The 17,824-nt window shown below is 44.3% G+C and overlaps 1 protein-coding gene across 3 annotated transcripts in view; it reads right to left on the bottom strand.

Moving 5' to 3' along the window:
• Window positions 1–2,690: 2,690 nt before the first annotated feature.
• The window catches only part of GPRIN3 (GPRIN family member 3), a 28,841-nt gene continuing 13,707 nt past the window's right edge, over window positions 2,691–17,824 (bottom strand). For all 3 annotated transcript variants that reach the window (XM_056490348.1, XM_056490346.1, XM_056490347.1), the window contains exon 2: window positions 2,691–8,074. In XM_056490348.1, the coding sequence (XP_056346323.1) occupies window positions 5,597–7,981 (2,385 nt within the window). In that variant the 5' untranslated portion in view covers window positions 7,982–8,074 and the 3' untranslated portion in view covers window positions 2,691–5,596. The remainder of the gene's footprint in view (window positions 8,075–17,824) is intronic.

Here is a 17,824-nt window from a genome sequence, read left to right on the forward strand (position 1 = left end):
AGAAGGGTCACCTCCTATAGCAGAGCTGTTAAGAAGTATCTGAGAGACTCATATTCTGCAGCAGACAATTACTGGAGACTTTGCAGGCAGGTTTGTAATTTATTTCTACTCCCAAAGAGTGTCAGTCTTAGCAGAAAGCTAACAAAAACTTAAGGTTTGATATTTCAAATGGGGATTAGTTGATGTGATTCTGTTCCTAAGGAGATCAGATGCTTCCTATCATCCACAGTCTGCATTTTAGAGACCAGAGAAGGAGAAAAATTTAAACTTGCCTCAAGGTTGTGGAAAATGCTAAGTCTCCAGCATTCAGTCAGAAGGGCAAAGGGGAAAAAAATCATATTAGAGCATGAGTGATGCATGAGACCTGCACACATGTACTTGCCTTTTAAATAGGGAGACACACACACACACACAAGCTTACCTACATCAGAAGTTTTTCTAGAGGAAAAAATATTTCCTCTCTGTGTGATTTGGCTCAGTAATAATATCATTTTTCTTCAAAGAAGCCTGAATGATGAAAAGTAGGTTTCACTTTACAAAATCTTCTTTGCCAGGATTTGATGCAAAATCTATAAACTCTAGGAAGAAAGAGCTACTCAGAAAAACACAAAGCAGAAAAAATAATAAATCTCAGTGTTAAAAAAAAAAAATCAGTTTGGCTCAATTCAGCTGCTCCTTTTAAACATCTACAGTGACTCAAGTGGCATAATTTAGGCCCCTAAGAGAATATTGAAGCCAGTTCAAGTTTACAGGACCTGACCTTCAGGTCACACTGCAGCATCCAATGCACCAGAGATATTTTGTAATGTGCAGTATTTGGGTAAGGATCTACCTGCATTTCTTTGGGACAAATGACCACTCATACAGGCATCACAGAGACACCAAAAAATAAACCAGCAGAGATTGGTTGCTGAAACAGGGAGTTAGGAAGAAGGAAGGAAGAGTTTCCTTCAGACCACAGCCCTTAATTTTTTAAGCCCAGAGTCTGAAAATATGTTATCTGTCATTCAGAGCAGCCATTCCCACAAGCTGTGTGTGAAAGTTACTCTCTTGTAGTAGCATTTTGCATTAATTTTTAAAAGGTGTAGAAGGATAGACACAGAACAAGATAATGGAGCTAATAAATTAATAAAATTTGTACATTCACACAAACCTTGCATATACTGAGCTAACTAATGAAACACTGGTATGGTACATTCCATGAAACTCCCAAACTGAAAACCAGTGGTAGCCAATTTGAATTCCTCAACCCTGATTTTCATTTGGATTTCCACTTCTAACTTTAACACTTCAACATAGTAATGAAACTCAAGAGAAAAGCTAGTGCTATCTTTAGAGCATATATTGTTTTTTGAATCCCTTCAATATACTTCTTCAAATGGTACATTTTACAAGCTCTTATGTTTTAGTGGCAGTAATAAACAGGTTTACTGCTTACAGGTTTTGCTGAATCCCATTTGGATATATCTATAAATACTAGCAAAATATACAGCCTTTGGAAATACTAATTTTCCTAAAAGACATGGGATGCCAACAAATAAAAAATGTATGAGGTCAGGAAACAAGTGGCAAAACAGACATAGGAATGTGAATTCATTGTGAAGCACCTATACCAACTTTATTTTGCTTATCTTTTTTCCTTCCCTCCCTCAGCAATTTCTTCTTCTGTATTCAAAATAATGTTTTCTTCTCCTGAAATGGAGGAGACAGATATTCCCCTTCTTGTCCCTTCAGCTCTTTCTCCACTCTTTTTTTTCACACCAAGTCAGCAGAAATGGGGCAGAACTTCAGCACTACTGCCTAAATAACACAAAGCTGGCAGATCCCAACCAAGTGCACACAGATGGATATCATAGCCTCATATGAAATCCAGGACTATATTGCAAATTGCCTGCAATGAAATGCTCCTTCAACTCAGGTATTATATTGGCAATACTGAAACATGCTTATTCTCATATTTGCTAGTGGAAAGCCCCCTAAGTGAAACCAGAAGTAAATCTTCCATTCTTATTCACAACTTTTATCAATGGTTCTTGCTACATTGGCCTTCCTAGAAGATGTGACTGACAGGAAAGGGTTTCCTGACAATGAGCTTGTTTCCCAAAATCTCTCATCTTGCAAAAAAATGAATTTAAGAGTTCAACTGGCTAGGCTGCAACACAGGTTTGGGTTTTGTTTTTTCTTCATATAGATTTGCTCTTGGGAATGACAAAGTATTTTCTGTTCTGAACCCTCTTTTTATTAGCCCAAATGGATTTCCTTGGTTGTCACCCATCCAACTAATGCAATGTGGTTCTGAGTCACTGGGCAGAGAAGAAGAATGGGGTGGTGGCACCCAGATCATCTCCCCCTACTCTCTGCCCTATCACTGCTCCAAGCACATTTTCATTTTTGAGACTGACATGACACCAAGAACAGTCTTTCTTGCCTGCTACAAGCCCACTCAAATGCATAATATTTGCTAATTGCTACCCCCACCGTGGTTGCCTTGCTATTGGGGAAAGATGTGTTGTCAGTGAGGATTCACACTGTTACCTAGACATTGTATGCTGGAGAAAGCACTAATCACCAGTCTTAAACTAGCAGGTTGCCTACAGTCTGCCCTAGCAAGGCACAGTCAAAACCTAAAATATCTTCCATGAGATGTGCTGGTGATTATCGACTCACTTTTATGTGTTGGCTTTTGGCACTTTATTGCTTGGCTTCCAACACACATCTGCAGGACTTCTGCAGCCACCAGACAGAGCCATGGACAATTTGCATCTTTGCACCCCTGTTTGCCCAGAAGACAGGCTGAACACTACATTTTGTTTCAGTTATGCCCATGCAGCTGTTCAGGTGCATCCACTCAGTAACTTGTCCATTAGTGCTTTGTAGTGTGGATGCACTGGTGAGATTTTCCTAATTTGGTGTGGGGAAGGGAGGGTGGGCCAGCTACTGAAGACTTACAGCTGAAAGAAGCAGGGGAGATCTCTCATTCCTTGCAAAGAAGCAGAAAGTCCAGTGCTGCCCCAGCATCCTGCTCATTCATTGCCAAGCCCAGTTTGGTCTCAATAAAGCAACCACTACCCATATCTTAGAAATATTTTGCAGAGCTGAAGCTAAAGGATAAAATTCATGGAAATCAGTGCATGAGTGACAGCAGTTTATTTTTCTCTGGAAGGAAAAAAAAATAGGACAATCCATTTGTATATTCAGACTGAGCATATTTGTAAAGGGACAGTTCAGAGTAAGCTGGCTCACAGCTACAGCAAGGGGAATGCAGAGGGGGAAGCAAGCTGAGCCAAGGGACACGGCTTCACAGGAAGACAGGCTGGGCAACAGCTAGCAAGGGAAGGGCAGAAGGGAGGCAAAAGGAGCACCACAGAGCCTTGGACTGGACAGGACACAGCAAAAACTGCAGAAAACTTGGGGAACCTCATCAGGGCTGACACAGACACAATGTGGGAAAGACACTGAACTTGTCAACTAACCTGACCTAATGATACTGTCAATATTAATCCCACATAAAATTTCACGTGAAACTCACACCTCAGACACTGCTAGGAAGGGGGTAAAAACAGCAGTACTTACAGAAAAAAAGGCTGGAGACTTTCTTCCTGGTACACAGAGGTGGGAAGATTCTAATGTGGTGTTTCAGAATTAAAAGCTCAGCACCACAAGTAGGAGAGGACTTGAAATAACATACAGAAATTGAACAAGAACATGACATAAAGCCCCCTGGTATATATCTGAGGAAAACTAGGAGTCAATTTAGTACTATGCTTAGGGGCAACACTTTTCATTGCACTCAGTTAAAATGTTGTATGTTACAGTATTTTACTTTTCTGCTGGGGAAAAATTGCCCCCAAACAACTACTATGAAGGCTTGGCAGTGGATATACTCAAAAAGACTGGCCTCCTAAATAACTGGGGACCACTTCAGGTTTGCTTCACAGGAAAAAAAAAAAAAAAGAAAAAATACTAATACTGATTTACATGGTGTAAACCTGTAAGATTTAGAGTAAGTTGTAAGAGCAAGATATACAGAGTAAGTCAGGTCTGTGGTACTAGAGACAGAAATAAGTTATCATCATGATTCATGGAAAATTTTTAATGGACTAAAAAGAATCTCCTATTTAACCCTAGTACTCTGCAGGATTACAATATCCAAATCATCAGTGCTTTGCAGCATAAATAACTAAATTTTCTACAAACTGCAGGAGTTTCCCAGCCTCCCATAATGAACTCTAGTGGACAAAATACAAAGCTACTGGGAAACACATTTCCCAAGTTGAAAAAATATTATTGAGAAATGAGACCAACATATATTTGAGACATTATTGTATATCATACCTCTGGAGAAACAGTCACTAAGCTACCTTTTATTAGCAGTTTCTACAACTAAGTTCAGAAATACAGCAAAGATTGTCTCAAGATTTCAGTACTGCTGAAAATTTTTCAAGTTAACAGTATAATGGTTCATAATATAGAGTGTTAGGTAAAACAAAATAACATACAGTCTAAATAAATGGTATTCAGGTTATGAAAGGCAGCAAGAAAAGCACCAAAATACTGGAAAAAACAGTAGAGTTGGCTAAGGGCTTAAAAGGGGAAAAAAAATCAGTGTAACACACTAGACATAGAGGCTCATGGACCCCAATGCACAGGAAAGCCAGCTGCTATGGGAAAACATTACTGTGCATGTCTGGGGAGAGAAGAAAGATCCACACCACTTTAAAGAGTGATTTAGAAGAGAGGTGCTCAGCGCCACGGGAGGCTGGGAGCAGGGGCTGCCCACCCGACCTGAGGAGCAGAATGGCTCCCTGCTTTTTAAAGACTTGGCAGGAGTCCCAGAGTAAGGGTGGGCACCTGCTGGATGCAGGTCCATCCACTGATGAGCTCTCCTGTGCCTCCATGGTTTATACCTCGAGTGGCCACTGCAGGGGACAAAAAGCATCTCTCACCTCCCCTTCTGGCCATCAGCATCCCACTGACTTAGCTTCTCCCCAAGAGAGAATCCAGTCTTGATCCTCGTTCTTTGCCTGGTTCTGCATTTCAACAGGAGGGGAAGACTGGGCTCCCTGGGGCTCACTGAGAACAGCAGCCCACAGTATCAACAGAAGTGGGGCAATGTCTATAGCCTGTTCATGGACTTGCCTCAGCACAGGTAACTAACAAACCAGGAAAGTTGTCTTGTGTTAGGTCCTTACAGCTGTTGAACCTTGCTTCCACCTCCCTCAGCTTCCCCCAGTCCACCCCTTTGAGTAAGACCTCATAATGCACATAAACAAATTCCTGTAATTCTGACAATCCCTCTGCTTCCTGCTTTATCAGAAGGTGCTGCTCTCCCTGCAGCAAGGTGGCAATTGAAATTTGTGCTTTTGCTAAGTGCCTAGCTTTTCATCTGACAGCAGTCAAGGTTGGGGCATAACGTGGAAATACACCAGCTGTGACAATAATAATGGCAGGATGGAGATGTGGCTAGTCAGAAAACAAAGGGGAATCATTTTCCACGGTTGCATCACAACCCCAATTACACAACCAAACAGCAGGACTGGAGGGGAGGGATTCTCTCTCCACCACTGCAGGTATTTAGGCACCCCTGCAAACCATGTCAGTCTAACACAGAAGAGGGAGCAGGTCGGACACAGCAATTGGGACGCCTAAAATTCTGCAGCATGGACTGGAACATGTTGTGCTGCCTCCCTTTCAGTTTTTTATTTGAGGATGTATCTGAGGAAATGGATTTCCGTGTCTGACTGTTCTGGGCCCGGATCAGTTTCTCATGTTCCCGTATCTGTCTCTGTAAGTGGTTCTGGATGGCAATTCCCAGGGATTCTGGATCAAGGGAAGCACCATAAACCTCCCACGTCATTCCTTGTTCATCCCAAACAACATCTCTGACGTGTTTGGACTGCTTCACCTGCACTTTCGCCTCCATGGCTGGGGTGGAGTGCTTTTTGTTGTCCCCCAGGTTGGGCGCAGCCGGAGAGGAAGCAGGAATCGCTGCAGTGTGGAGATGGTGCCTGGGCTCCCTGGCCTGGAGGCTCTGTTGCTGGGGAGCTGCCGATGCTGCCGTGGGAGGGGCGAGACTTGCAGGACTCACACTCGACTCGGGCATCAGTCCTGCCTGCAGGCTCTGGCCTGCAGCCATCCCGCTGTCTGCGTGGCCTGTGCTCCCCTCCTGACCCGCACCCTGCGGGCACGCCTTGGCACGGACAGCGGCAGCCTGGCCGCTGGCCTCCAGCCCTCCTGCAGCATCAAGCACCACCGAGTTCTCTTCCTTTGCTTTTACCACAGACTGAGTAGGGCTGGCCTGCCCTTGACTCACACCCTTGCTCTGCACAGGCCTTTGCTCAGAGCTGCCCAGGACCTCCTTCTGCTTGGCCTCACTGTCCTTGCCAGAGAGGAAAGGTGAGCGGCTGCTTCCTGCATGAGGGACGAGATCTGGCACGTTGTTCTGGGTTCCTGGGACAGCATCAGTGGAAGTGGGGCTTGGGTCACCAGCACCAGCCCCACACTGTGATGGAGTTTGATTACTGGAGTCAGCTCCAAGCTGCTCAGCTGGGATGGGCCGTGCTGGGACTGGAGCATCCTTTGGCAGCTGAGCAGCATCCTTGACATCACAGCCTGCGCTGGTCGTCTCAGCATTACCCACAGATGTTCCTTGGGAGGGTACAGCTGCAGGGGAGCAGGGGGGAACAGGTTTTACATTATCTGCTGATACTGGAGATGCCACATCAGATGGGACCCCAGGCAGTTTGACAGGCTGGGCTTGGGCTGAAGCAGTCACAGACACAACAGTCGATTTTGATGTGATACCAGGAGAACACGAAAACTGTTGTTGTGAGGATGGACTGTCAGGAACTGCAGCCTGGCTCAGCCCCATACCTCCTTGGTAAATTATGTGCAGTTCTTCCTTCTCCTCTGGAGGAGGATTCCCTTTTAAGAAGGCAGCAAAGATGCTGGGACTGGTGGAAGCTGATTTGCTCTCCACAGTAGTCACAGCCTGAACCTCAGCATCCCTCCATGTCCTGCTTACAGCTTCCTGAGTAAAAGGGCTGCCCTCTGGCTGAGCTGTCATTGTACCTGTTTCTCTGAATTTGGAGATCTGGGTGGGGTTTGGACTCGCAGAAATGGGGTCCAGGTTGTGTACAGGGTGTGGACTCTCGTGGCCAGACTGGGCTGGTGCCTGGCTGCTCTGCACCGCTTCAGTTTGACCTGGGGGATGCAGCTGTGCCGTGTCTGCAGTCCCGCTTTTTGCCTCCAGACTGGTCTGCGGGTCTCTCCCCAGCTCAGCTTCGCTTTGCCTTGCTGCCAAGGCTGACTGACACACGGCAGAACCATTTTTTTCTGCTGCCCTGTCTTTTTCCCCTCTTTGCAGAAGGTTTGCCTGAGAAGTATGACAGAATTGATTAACCCCGACAGGATCACCCGGGGAAGAATAATTTAACACTCCAAGCGCTGGCTGATCCTCAGCTCCCTGAGGTTTCAGGGCAGAGTCATCTATCTGTGTCAGGGAGCTGGTTTTGGCCTGGCTGCCTGGCACAAACTGCCTGGAGCTCTGTGGGGCCGGCATCATCTCTGGCCCTTGCCCCACCAAGAGGGCTCCTGCTGCATCAAGGGCTGGCGCTGCCGGTGCCTGGACGCCCGCTGGCTGGGAGCCACCAGCAGGCTTCACATCTGCAGGATAGCCCTCTGCAGCTGTGCTGGCCAGCCTGGGAGAAAGGGCTTCCTGCTGGCTGTCATGGTCTGTGTGGCACTGCTCACACCTCTGTGTGCTGGCAGCACCTGTGCAGTTCAGGTTGAGCAAGCAAACCCCAGCTGAGCTGGACGGAGCACACGGGAAACCATTGCTGGCCCTCTCACCACTGGGGGGCTGGGGCTGGGGCTGGGGCTGGTGCTTAGCAGGCTGCAGGTCTCCCAGCTGCTCCTCCTCTGTAGAAGCTGAGACCAGGGAAAGCTTGGCAGATCTCAGAGGATCTGGTACAGTCCCCATGGACTGTCTTCGAGAGGTTGTTTGTCCTCAGCTTCTCCTTGGAGTTTTCTCGCTGGGCAGGCTGTCAACAGGCAGGTTTCCTGTGAAGCTAATCTGTTAATGAAACAAACACAGTATTAGCAGCAGTCAGGTCTAAGAAAAAATACCCAGAACTAATTGATTTTACAGTGTGAAGAGAAATACTTGCAGGCAGGGGAGAAAGTGAAGCACCCAATTCTGCCTGAGAGTCACAGAAAAGACACAGATTTCAAGGATCTCCCAGTTCTCAGGTCTGGATGGAGAAAACAGTGCTAAGGACAAAGCAACAACTGCTCCTGTGTTGTTGATACATTAATGAAAACACTAACATGCAAGAGGGAGGAAAAAAAAAGGAAATTAAAGAAGAGGAACAGACTTTGCATGGAAGGTTAAGTCACAAAATAAAATCCCTGTGATAATATTCTCTAGTAAGCCACCTGTGGAAAGAAATGCCTATGTGAAGAACAGATGCCTAGGTTTGAGTGGATTCCACATCTTCAGTGAGCACCAGTTCCCTCTCCTTCTCAAGAATAGCCTTTCTAGCTCCACTACCAACAAGGACACAGTCACAGCAGGCAACTGGTCATTTCAGGTTAATGTGGATGAACCCAAACCTCACTGGTAAAAGGAATATGGAGGGATCACTACCTGCTGGGTGATGCAGATAGAAACCAGAGGTACTGCACACCAGGGCTGTCCACATACATACTCCTGGCACATTTACATCCTTTGAAATAATTACAAGGAAGCCAGCTTGATTAATAAATGCGGGTACAGATGACCTAGAAATCAACTTACAAGTAGGTGGTATGAAATTGAAAGGGGAACATTGCAGCACCACAGAACAGGAGGGGTTCATGCCATATCTAGGGAAATGTGTGGGAGGGATTTTAAGCAGGTAGAACAGAGTTCTCCAGGCTGGAATCATGCCAGGACTGCAGAGAAACCGTCCCTTCAAACAGGAGGTGATCTCCAAATGTGCTTGTTGGCTTTCCAAAGGGCTTAGCACTGCCCAGCCTACAGATCAAGGATGGGATCCATGTCACCAGAGTGGTGGTGGCCAGTGATAAAATCCCACAATTCTTTTAACCTGCAGGCTATCTGTGCTTGTTTAAAAAGCTTTCACTTATGCTGCCAGCAAAACACAGGTATGAGACCTGGGAGACACCCAAGTTTTGTTAACCTGATGATGTACCTGTTTGTGTGCCCCTGTCTCTGCAGGCACACAGTAGGTTCTCACTTGCTACATTACTAGGGAGATGCTGGTGCAAGCTGTGGAGAAGTCACTCAACTGTTCCAGAGCCTCCCTACCCACTTGCAAAATCAACAAAAGCTCTGTCAGAAAAATCTCTACTCTACTTTTCTCAGCCTGGATGGCAGTGGTAGTTAGTTTCTGTAAAATCAGTCCCAAATTTCAGCACCTTAGGATACTTTAGGAGCAACAAGACAAAAATGCTCAACGAAGGAAAATTTAAATAAAATATAGGCAGCCTATTTTTTTCTAAGAAAAGGAAAGTGCTGCAACTTATTACTTATTCATTAAGCTTTCTGTCTTCCAGGTATTAAAAATTTATTACTTTTATACCGCCTCTTTGGGCTCTGTCCAACCACATAGACACAGTCTGCTGGGTTAAGCCAGCCCTAGAAACTGTGATCCTGCCCCTGAAGGAACCCAAGTTCCTTAGCTGCACTCTGTGACAGCAGCCCAGCATCACCTCACACCAGCTTTCCAGGATGGCTAAGGATCTCCAAGCTTTTTAAAGAAGTACTGTGAGTATGCAAACCAGGCTGCAAATCAATGGATGTCTGTGGCTGCCCACAACATGTCTTGCCTTCATTTTGTTCTCACTTTAAGGACAGCCAATATAGTCCTGAAGGAAGGACAGACATTCCATGTTCACCCTGTTGTGCTATAAACATCTAATGGCTGTGAGGAGAGGAGCAGATGGCTTAGGGTATCCACTAGACTAAATTCTGTTACTCTCTTTTTTTCCTTTTCCAAATGCCAATGCAAACCATACCAGTGTATACAACTGGGCATGTCAGATATATTTTTCCTGATTTTTTTCGATCCAGAGTTTATTTAAGAAAAATTAAGCAAATAATGGAACAAAACTAATCCCCATTTTAAGGATGAGATGTATTACTTAGCAAACAGTGCCAGAAGAAAGAAAGATTTCAGAGAAAATCTGTTTGGTTCTTCACTATACAAAACTTGGGCAAGGCAATCTGCATACTGGAGCATTATCTTTTAACTCATACCCACTCAACAGGGCAGTGATTCTTAATTTCTCAATTAAATGAATTAGTTCTGGTCTGAATTCTGCATGAATTCTCCCCATCTGTTTAGTGGGTCTTCACCAGAATCATCTGAAACCCACAGTAGAATGTCTACCTCATATGGAAATTAGAAGAGATTTTGCTACCAGTGTTTGACATACAACATCAACAGAAGAAATGCTGCCCCAGCAAACGCACCTGGACCTATTTTCTGATGTGGGACAACTGAGCATAGTCCAGACATTTTCCTTGACCCTTGAATATGGGTTGGAGGGTGGATCATTCCTCTGCCTGGAATGACTTTGCAAATGAGTTAGTTTATGAGAATAAAGTTTCTATAAAGACTTAGTTGTCAAAGTCATAGGAACTATTTTCTAGACTGTCACTAAGCCATCCTAATGACAGGAGCCAAAGGCTAGTCTAAACTAGTCTAAATAAACATGGTAACTTAAGGAAATATTCTAACTTAAGAATTAATAAAAATCAGAAAAAAAACAAAGTCTTATGAAAGAGAGCAGCAAGGAAGCCCTACAGATTACAGAATTGGAAAGGCATCTTTATTATTGGAATTTCATTTATGATTATTGTCTCATTTTTATTATTTGAGTCCTGTTATAAAGGAATTAAGAACAATGTTGGGACCTGTGGCAACACTACTCAACTGCCAAGACAGTGAGGATTCAAACAAACATCGCCTGCAAGCAAATACTTAGGAAAAACAGAAATACAAAACTCAGTAGAAGGCCAAAAAACATGTCAAAACAAATCAAAACTGCTGATGAATTTTTCAAGTCTTGTATGCCAGACCTGGAGCAATAATCCCAAGTTTTCTTCTAACAGGAGGTGAAATTAATATCTCTACAAAGGTCAAAATCAATTTTTAGTAATAAGAACAGATTTGCTACACCAACAGAGCTCTCCTCATCCTTATTCTTGCAGATCAAATTAGTCTGCCTGGCTGTGTCATTCTCATCTCAACAAAGAATTATTCTGGACCTTTAGCAACAAGAGTTTTCTAACTTTGGCAAAGTCTATGTTTGGCTTAAATGATCTGGGAGGGCCCCTGCATGGCCAGAAGACCTTCATGGACTTTTGTAACCGAGTAGGTCTTTTTCACATGCTGTTAAAAACCCCTAAAAACCCCAAATCCCAAGAAGTTTCCAATGCTGACAATGCAAAGAAACTTGTATTATTTTCAGTAATACCCAACCCCCAATAAAACAACACTGCAATTTTTACTCTTGCTGCTTATGAGAAAGTCAACAAAATGAGAAAGTCTGCATGCTTCAAAATACAAACCAATAAATTTTCAGGAAATTCCTACATAAGATTTTGCCTTCCATTCCCTCAGGAAGAAATTTGAAAATTTGCAAAAGCAAATAAGACTTCCAGCATCTCCACCTACCCTCCATAAAAACAAACTCCCAAACAAATCAAGCACCCCTTTCCCAATTCCAGATCCTCATCACCTTTCCATTCCTTGAGTGCTCTACTCTTTGAGCCCTCTCTTCAACCTTGGCTCTGCAAATGGAAGAGCTGAACACTTGCTCTTAATAGTTCTAATCTTACAAGATCTCTCAGATCATCACAAAAATCATTATACAGCCACATTGGTTGAGAACAGAGATAAACATCTGCTGAAGTGGGAATTCAGTGTGTTCTCATTTTCTGATCTGAGGAAAAAGACAATGGCTCACCCGAACTCATATTAGACCACTAATTATACAGAAAATAAACCACATTTCTTTAAATTTGAAATATACAAATGCCCTTGCATCCTTCAAATTCTGCAGCCAGTGGGCTTTTTACCCTCTTTTTAATATCAAAGGGTGTAAGAGACAAGATGCAGAGCTTCCATCTTTCAGTGTGTTTTGGGATGCTGACAGGAGACAAATTATTCACTGATGATGAATGGTGATTCACTGGTGATGACAGGCAGGGAAGAGGTGGTGGGGATGCCCACAGATACCTTGCACACCTGTGGTTCCCACCAGAGACAGGGCTGGTGTTTCAAGCAGAGGGGTCAGACCTGCAGACAAAGCAGGAACCTGTGCCAGAGACAGGCAGAGAGCTGGACAGCACAAGCAACACGTTCAGCACCACAGGGCTGCAGCACCCCCTGTGCAAACATTAAGCAAAGTGGGTGATTATATGCACACCACAGACAAAATCAGCTGGAACTACCAACTGAGCCACATGAACAGCCCTGAGGAGAAATCAGATCCAGTCAGGGCTCTCAGGGTCCAGAGCCTGGTTCCTCACCAGACCTCAGAGCCCTTGGATGCTGACACACAACCAACAATGTCTGCTCAGAAAAGCCTCATGACACAATGAAAAATGGAAACAGCAGAGGCAAAAATGGGAAATAAGTCCAAACACAAAAACAGAGGCTAAGTGCTCATCCTTGCTTTGTAACAGTAGTAAACTGAGGAAAATCATGTGCAAATCAAGGGCAAGATGCACTAACATTTTCAGCCAAAAAGAGATGGCTGCCAATCAGCCTGACACCAACAGGAGGTTTATCTAGCAATATTTGTACATGCTGAAGAAATGCATTTTTGTGGTTGCTTATTCCTCCCATCTTGCACCTCTCTGCCAGGTATAGAGGTTAACTCCACAGAGTGCAGAGCATGGGAACTCCACTTTGGAAGGACAAAGCTCAGCTTAACCTGCTGCCCACAACCTAAAGATGAGAAAATGTGCAAAGCCAGTCCCACAAATGGTACAGTGGCCTGTGGGACTAATACAAAGCAAAACAAACTGCTTTGCTCCTTCCTTAATTTCTCTCAGCTTCTGGCAAACCTTGAGCACATCCTGCCAAGAGCCCTGAGCAGGACCTTGCCCCAGCATTTCAAAGCAGTCCAGGGACACGTGGGTACCTCAGAAGTCACTCAGGGACAGATGTGTGAGAATATCTGCAATTGGCTTTTAACAGGCAGGCACAGAGAATAAAAACTGTGTGGTGATCAAGCATGATTCAGCTCTACCGTCCTGCTGGCAGTTACCCTACAATTAGAAAGATGTCCATCTAAAAGGAAATACAGCTCTGCTCCGAGACAGGATGTTCCAGCCTGTGTCCCATCTGTTCCCTGTGGGCAGCACCCATCTTGCCCTGGCCAGGAGACAAGCAACAACCCCCACATCCATCTCTGGCACCTGCTGATGAGGCCCTGGCAGGAGCCTGTGCACTGTTAGCAATGCCACAATGCAACCCAACCCCAAAAGCTGGGCTCCTCCTGCTGAAAATGTCACTGTCCTCCAAGAGCATCTTATTTGTGTGGGAGTAAGAATCAAGTGGTTATGGATCTACAGGTGCAACGTGGTTTAGCAAAATTCTTCCACGTTTCCAGAAAAAATGGGTTTGCCTTGCACTCCAACACTTTAAAGCAAGAAAATCCAGTATTTGGAAGTGATAGAAAATATAGTATCGAGAAGATTGCTAGAAGACATCATTTGGCAAGACTGAAAATCCTGGTTTAAATTAAGAACTGTGGTATCATCTGCTGCCATTGAAGTTTCAAGCCTTCAAAGTTCACTCCTTTCTCACAGATTAAAAGCCTTTTCCAGGAGAAGCTCAGATCCTCATGTAACTGCAGCCTCTAGAATCTCTCCAAAGAGCCTCGTACATCATCAGAGGAGGTTGGCATGAGAAGGAACTACAGGAGGGCTGGATGACAGCCTGAACATCCATCCCCTCCCCACTCACCTCCTGCATCATCCTGCCTCTACTTCCCCACTCAGCCCACCCTCCCAAGCATGCTCCCTGTTGCACGCATGCCTTGGGCAGCAGCAGGGGCTGCAAAGACAGGCTCTCTCCCTGCACACCTCCTCCCAGGGCTACAGCACCTGACAAAGAGGATTTCGTCAGCAAGGTGTGTAAGCACACAAACACCCCTGTGGAAGGCTGGGCTTGCTGCAGAGCCCTGCAAAGAGCCCATCAGTCTTTCTCCTCCAAGGTGAAAGGCAAGGATAAATGGCTTTATGAAAGCAGCTAAATCAAACAGCAACTACCCCAACTGGCAGCCAGCTGTAACAGCTGCATAAGCTACAGCCATATTCCAACCCTGGAGGGGAGGAACACATGGGGAAAAACCCACAAGGATATACCTTTAATTTCATGTTATTATATTTAGCCTCATTATTCACCAGCAGTGTTTTCTTATTCCAGTGCCTGACCCTGGAAGTCATTTTTAAGGAACTGCAGCCTGACTTCAAGGGTAAGCCATGTTTCAGGAGGAAGTCTGTGTGGACACTCTGACACATGGTCATGAGAGGAAACCAGCAATCTGCTGTCCACATCAGGCAGGTGACTCCACACAGCTCACTGCCACTGCTTGTTTTTCCTCAGCTTACTATTGTGTAAAACCAAGACGTAGTTTTTGAGGAATGTGAACAGGAGGGTCATGTGGACCTCTCAAATACCACTTTTGTATTTGGTGTGGAAAGCAACAGAATTTCTAATGACCAATGGGAATTTCACTCCTTGCCTATCCTGCTATCTTTCTGATAAAAGCATGGTGAAATCTAACCCCTCATTAACGCATATTATGCAGCTGACTGCATTTGAATGTTGACAGCTGACAACCAAAAGCTCTTCATGAGCTTTTTGTGAAAGCAGTTTAGCAGTAATCAACAATAAATACCTTTTTTCCTACACAGCAATGCCAACGTGACTTCATAAAGCAGAGTGATAATCTTTAGGGATGAAAGCATAACGCTGGCTTGTTGCCCGTGCAATTCTTGGAATTCTTCTTTGTTGCCAAGACAACTTGCAATAACCAGGATGATGTGGTTTACATGGACATCCATCCACTGGAAGCTGGACTAAGACCAAAATCACATTTCTGTGGTCAGGAAAACATAACCACTGCCGAGTAGGTGTGTCTTGGAAAGGGTGGCTCTAGGGACAAAGGCTGTTATGTACTTTCAACAAGCTTTCAAGTCCTCAAAGGGAAGTTTCCTGAATTTCATTATACTTAAGAGCATTCCCCACAGTGCAGTGAATACAAACATTCATCTTGTGGCTGAAGCATCCACAGGAGCAGTTACCACCCTAGACAATTAGGCCTTGCTTCTGAATAACCATATTATCAGTGCCCAGAGAAATGTATTGTAGCAGCACTTCTTGTTTTAAAACCAACCTTGCAAGTAAGGAAATTCTGCCTTGGAAGAGCTGACAGCAGGATCAATGTCTTTTGCATACGGTAAAATCCAAAAATGATAATGTTTAACTCTCATGCACTGTCTGCAAAAATTAAGTTCTCTTCATATATCATATTATTTTAATGAAGATGCTGGGCTCAGTATTAGAGAGGGGAATAGATCTTTACATAACAGGCACCTGGAAAGGGACATATCCATTGTCATTTGCAGGCGTTATCCTAACGGAAAAGAACTACTCCAAATGGCATGTAATTAGAGAAGAAGGATGCAGTGCCTACCCAGTCATTACTGTAACAGAAATTTGCTGTACCGTGTGATTAACCTAAGAAAGGCATGATGATGATCTCACCATGTCTGCTCTTGCCTCCTGGCTATCACAAAACACAGCTCATGTGAATAGAGGCCAGCAGCTGAAACAGCTATCACCGTGTTTTTTTAAAAAAAAAACCCCAAGAGTTAAAAATATCTTGCCTTCTTCCTGCTGCCACCTCAGCAGTTGCTTCCTGTTTTTTCACGTTGTCACTTTGCTCTGCTGCTGGCTGTCATTGACAGTAAGAGCAGCAAAAAGAACAAAATAATCTCCTTAGCAAAATGCCTCCTGCTAAACACCTTCTCAAAAAACCCATGAGAGGAAGAGCCATGTGCTGGGCCACTTTTTGTCTGATGTATTGAGGCTCTGCAGGAAACCAAATGGCTGCAGGTTGGAGGCCTTCGGTGCTCAGGGATAAAATCTGAGCAATTCTGTGGTATCTTTACAATGCCAGTAAATGCTCTTTTGAGGGCAATGACTCAAACCTGTGTGTCCAGCTAAGGACTCTAAGCAGCTCACCTCAGTCACTCAAGCTTATGATGTGACTGTAGTGAGACCATTACATGAAAAGCTGTCACCTCAGCCTCAGCCTCTTTTTCTTTACATGAGACTCTACACTTTATTGTATTGAACACTGATCCTAGTGGAACTGGACCACACCAGTGCCTCATTCATTATTTATTTAACTGATGAAGAATTGCATGTGGGATGTGGGGGAACCAACACTTGTCATGTACTGCAGATAATCAGTGAGACCACTGTTCTTTATATCCAGAAATGTTCTTTATATCCAGAACAGCCTAATGGCATACAAAGCACTGTAGATGAGTGACAGCTTCCAGCCACCTGACTCTAATGAAGGTCAATGCCAGATGGGAAAATGGTAGTAAAATATTACAACTATAAACCACACCAGGTTTTCTTTGGTCTCCAGCCAGAGCTGACAGAAGGTGTTGAAAGATGCATCTGAGCAACCTCCCAGATGACAGTGACCTCCACTATGGCAGAGCTGATCAAGTAAAATTGAGAGAAACTTACTGTTCTGGCTCTTGGCTTGAGCAAAAGACAGTACTGGCACTGATACCAACTCAGCATTGCTAAAAAATCAAATCCCAAACCTTGCATCACTAACTTTGGGTCCTGAAATTCACTATGTGCCAGAGAGTTCTTTGGGACAAAGAGAGGCTCTAAAGTCTTCTCCATCCTGCATTTAGATGTGCTTGAACAATGAGACTGCAATGCTTCCTCCAGGCAAACTCAGTCAGTAAGTCATTCTCTCAACACCTCCATCTTCCTACAGCAAAGAAAAACACCAACAGCTGTGCTGTATGATGGCTTTTTTTAGGACCAACTCATTATTTGCAGTTTATCCCACAGGTGTTTGATGGTAATAGCTTTTTAAAGTTGCCTATGCAGGGAGCCCAGGAGTGTAAAAATCTCTCATGCTAACAATTGCAGGAACCATCCTCACTTCTGTAAGAATTGTTTCTTAACAATGGCTCATACAAAACACATATTTTTATCCCTACATTCAATATGCTTCTATCCTTCTAGCCCCAAGAAGAGGGGCTAAGGTATCCAACTGTCTGCAGCATTTTATTCCGTGATTCAAATATGATTTTCACAGGCTTAAGAATAATTACATTATCTGCTTCTGAATTCTTAAAAATCTCAGTGTTCTTAAAACAAATCCTTATTTAGTGTCTGACCTGAGAAGTTCCATCTGTGTTGGAGCCAAACTAAGCCCAGGACCACTTCCTCATGACAGACAATATTTAAGAGGTAGTAGTGCAAAATCTGGAGAGTAGTTCAATAGAAGAGGCTAGAAACAGAGACACAGCAGGTGTTGTAAGCCAAAGCTTTGCCCACTGCAGTATGGCACAAACCCTAGATCTCTGCCTTATCCATACCAGGCTTATCCCAGTATCCACACCCTGGAACTCTGCAAGGGTTACACCAGGCTAATGTGACATCCCCACTCCTGCCAAAGGCTGGCATCTTCCAAGTTAAAGGCTTACACTGAGCCTATTTCTGGGCACACCTCTTCTGCTCATTTCTTCTGCATTTAGGAC

This window comes from Oenanthe melanoleuca, chromosome 4, assembly GCF_029582105.1.
Source record: "Oenanthe melanoleuca isolate GR-GAL-2019-014 chromosome 4, OMel1.0, whole genome shotgun sequence".
In the NCBI taxonomy this organism is placed as follows: Eukaryota; Metazoa; Chordata; class Aves; order Passeriformes; family Muscicapidae; genus Oenanthe; species Oenanthe melanoleuca.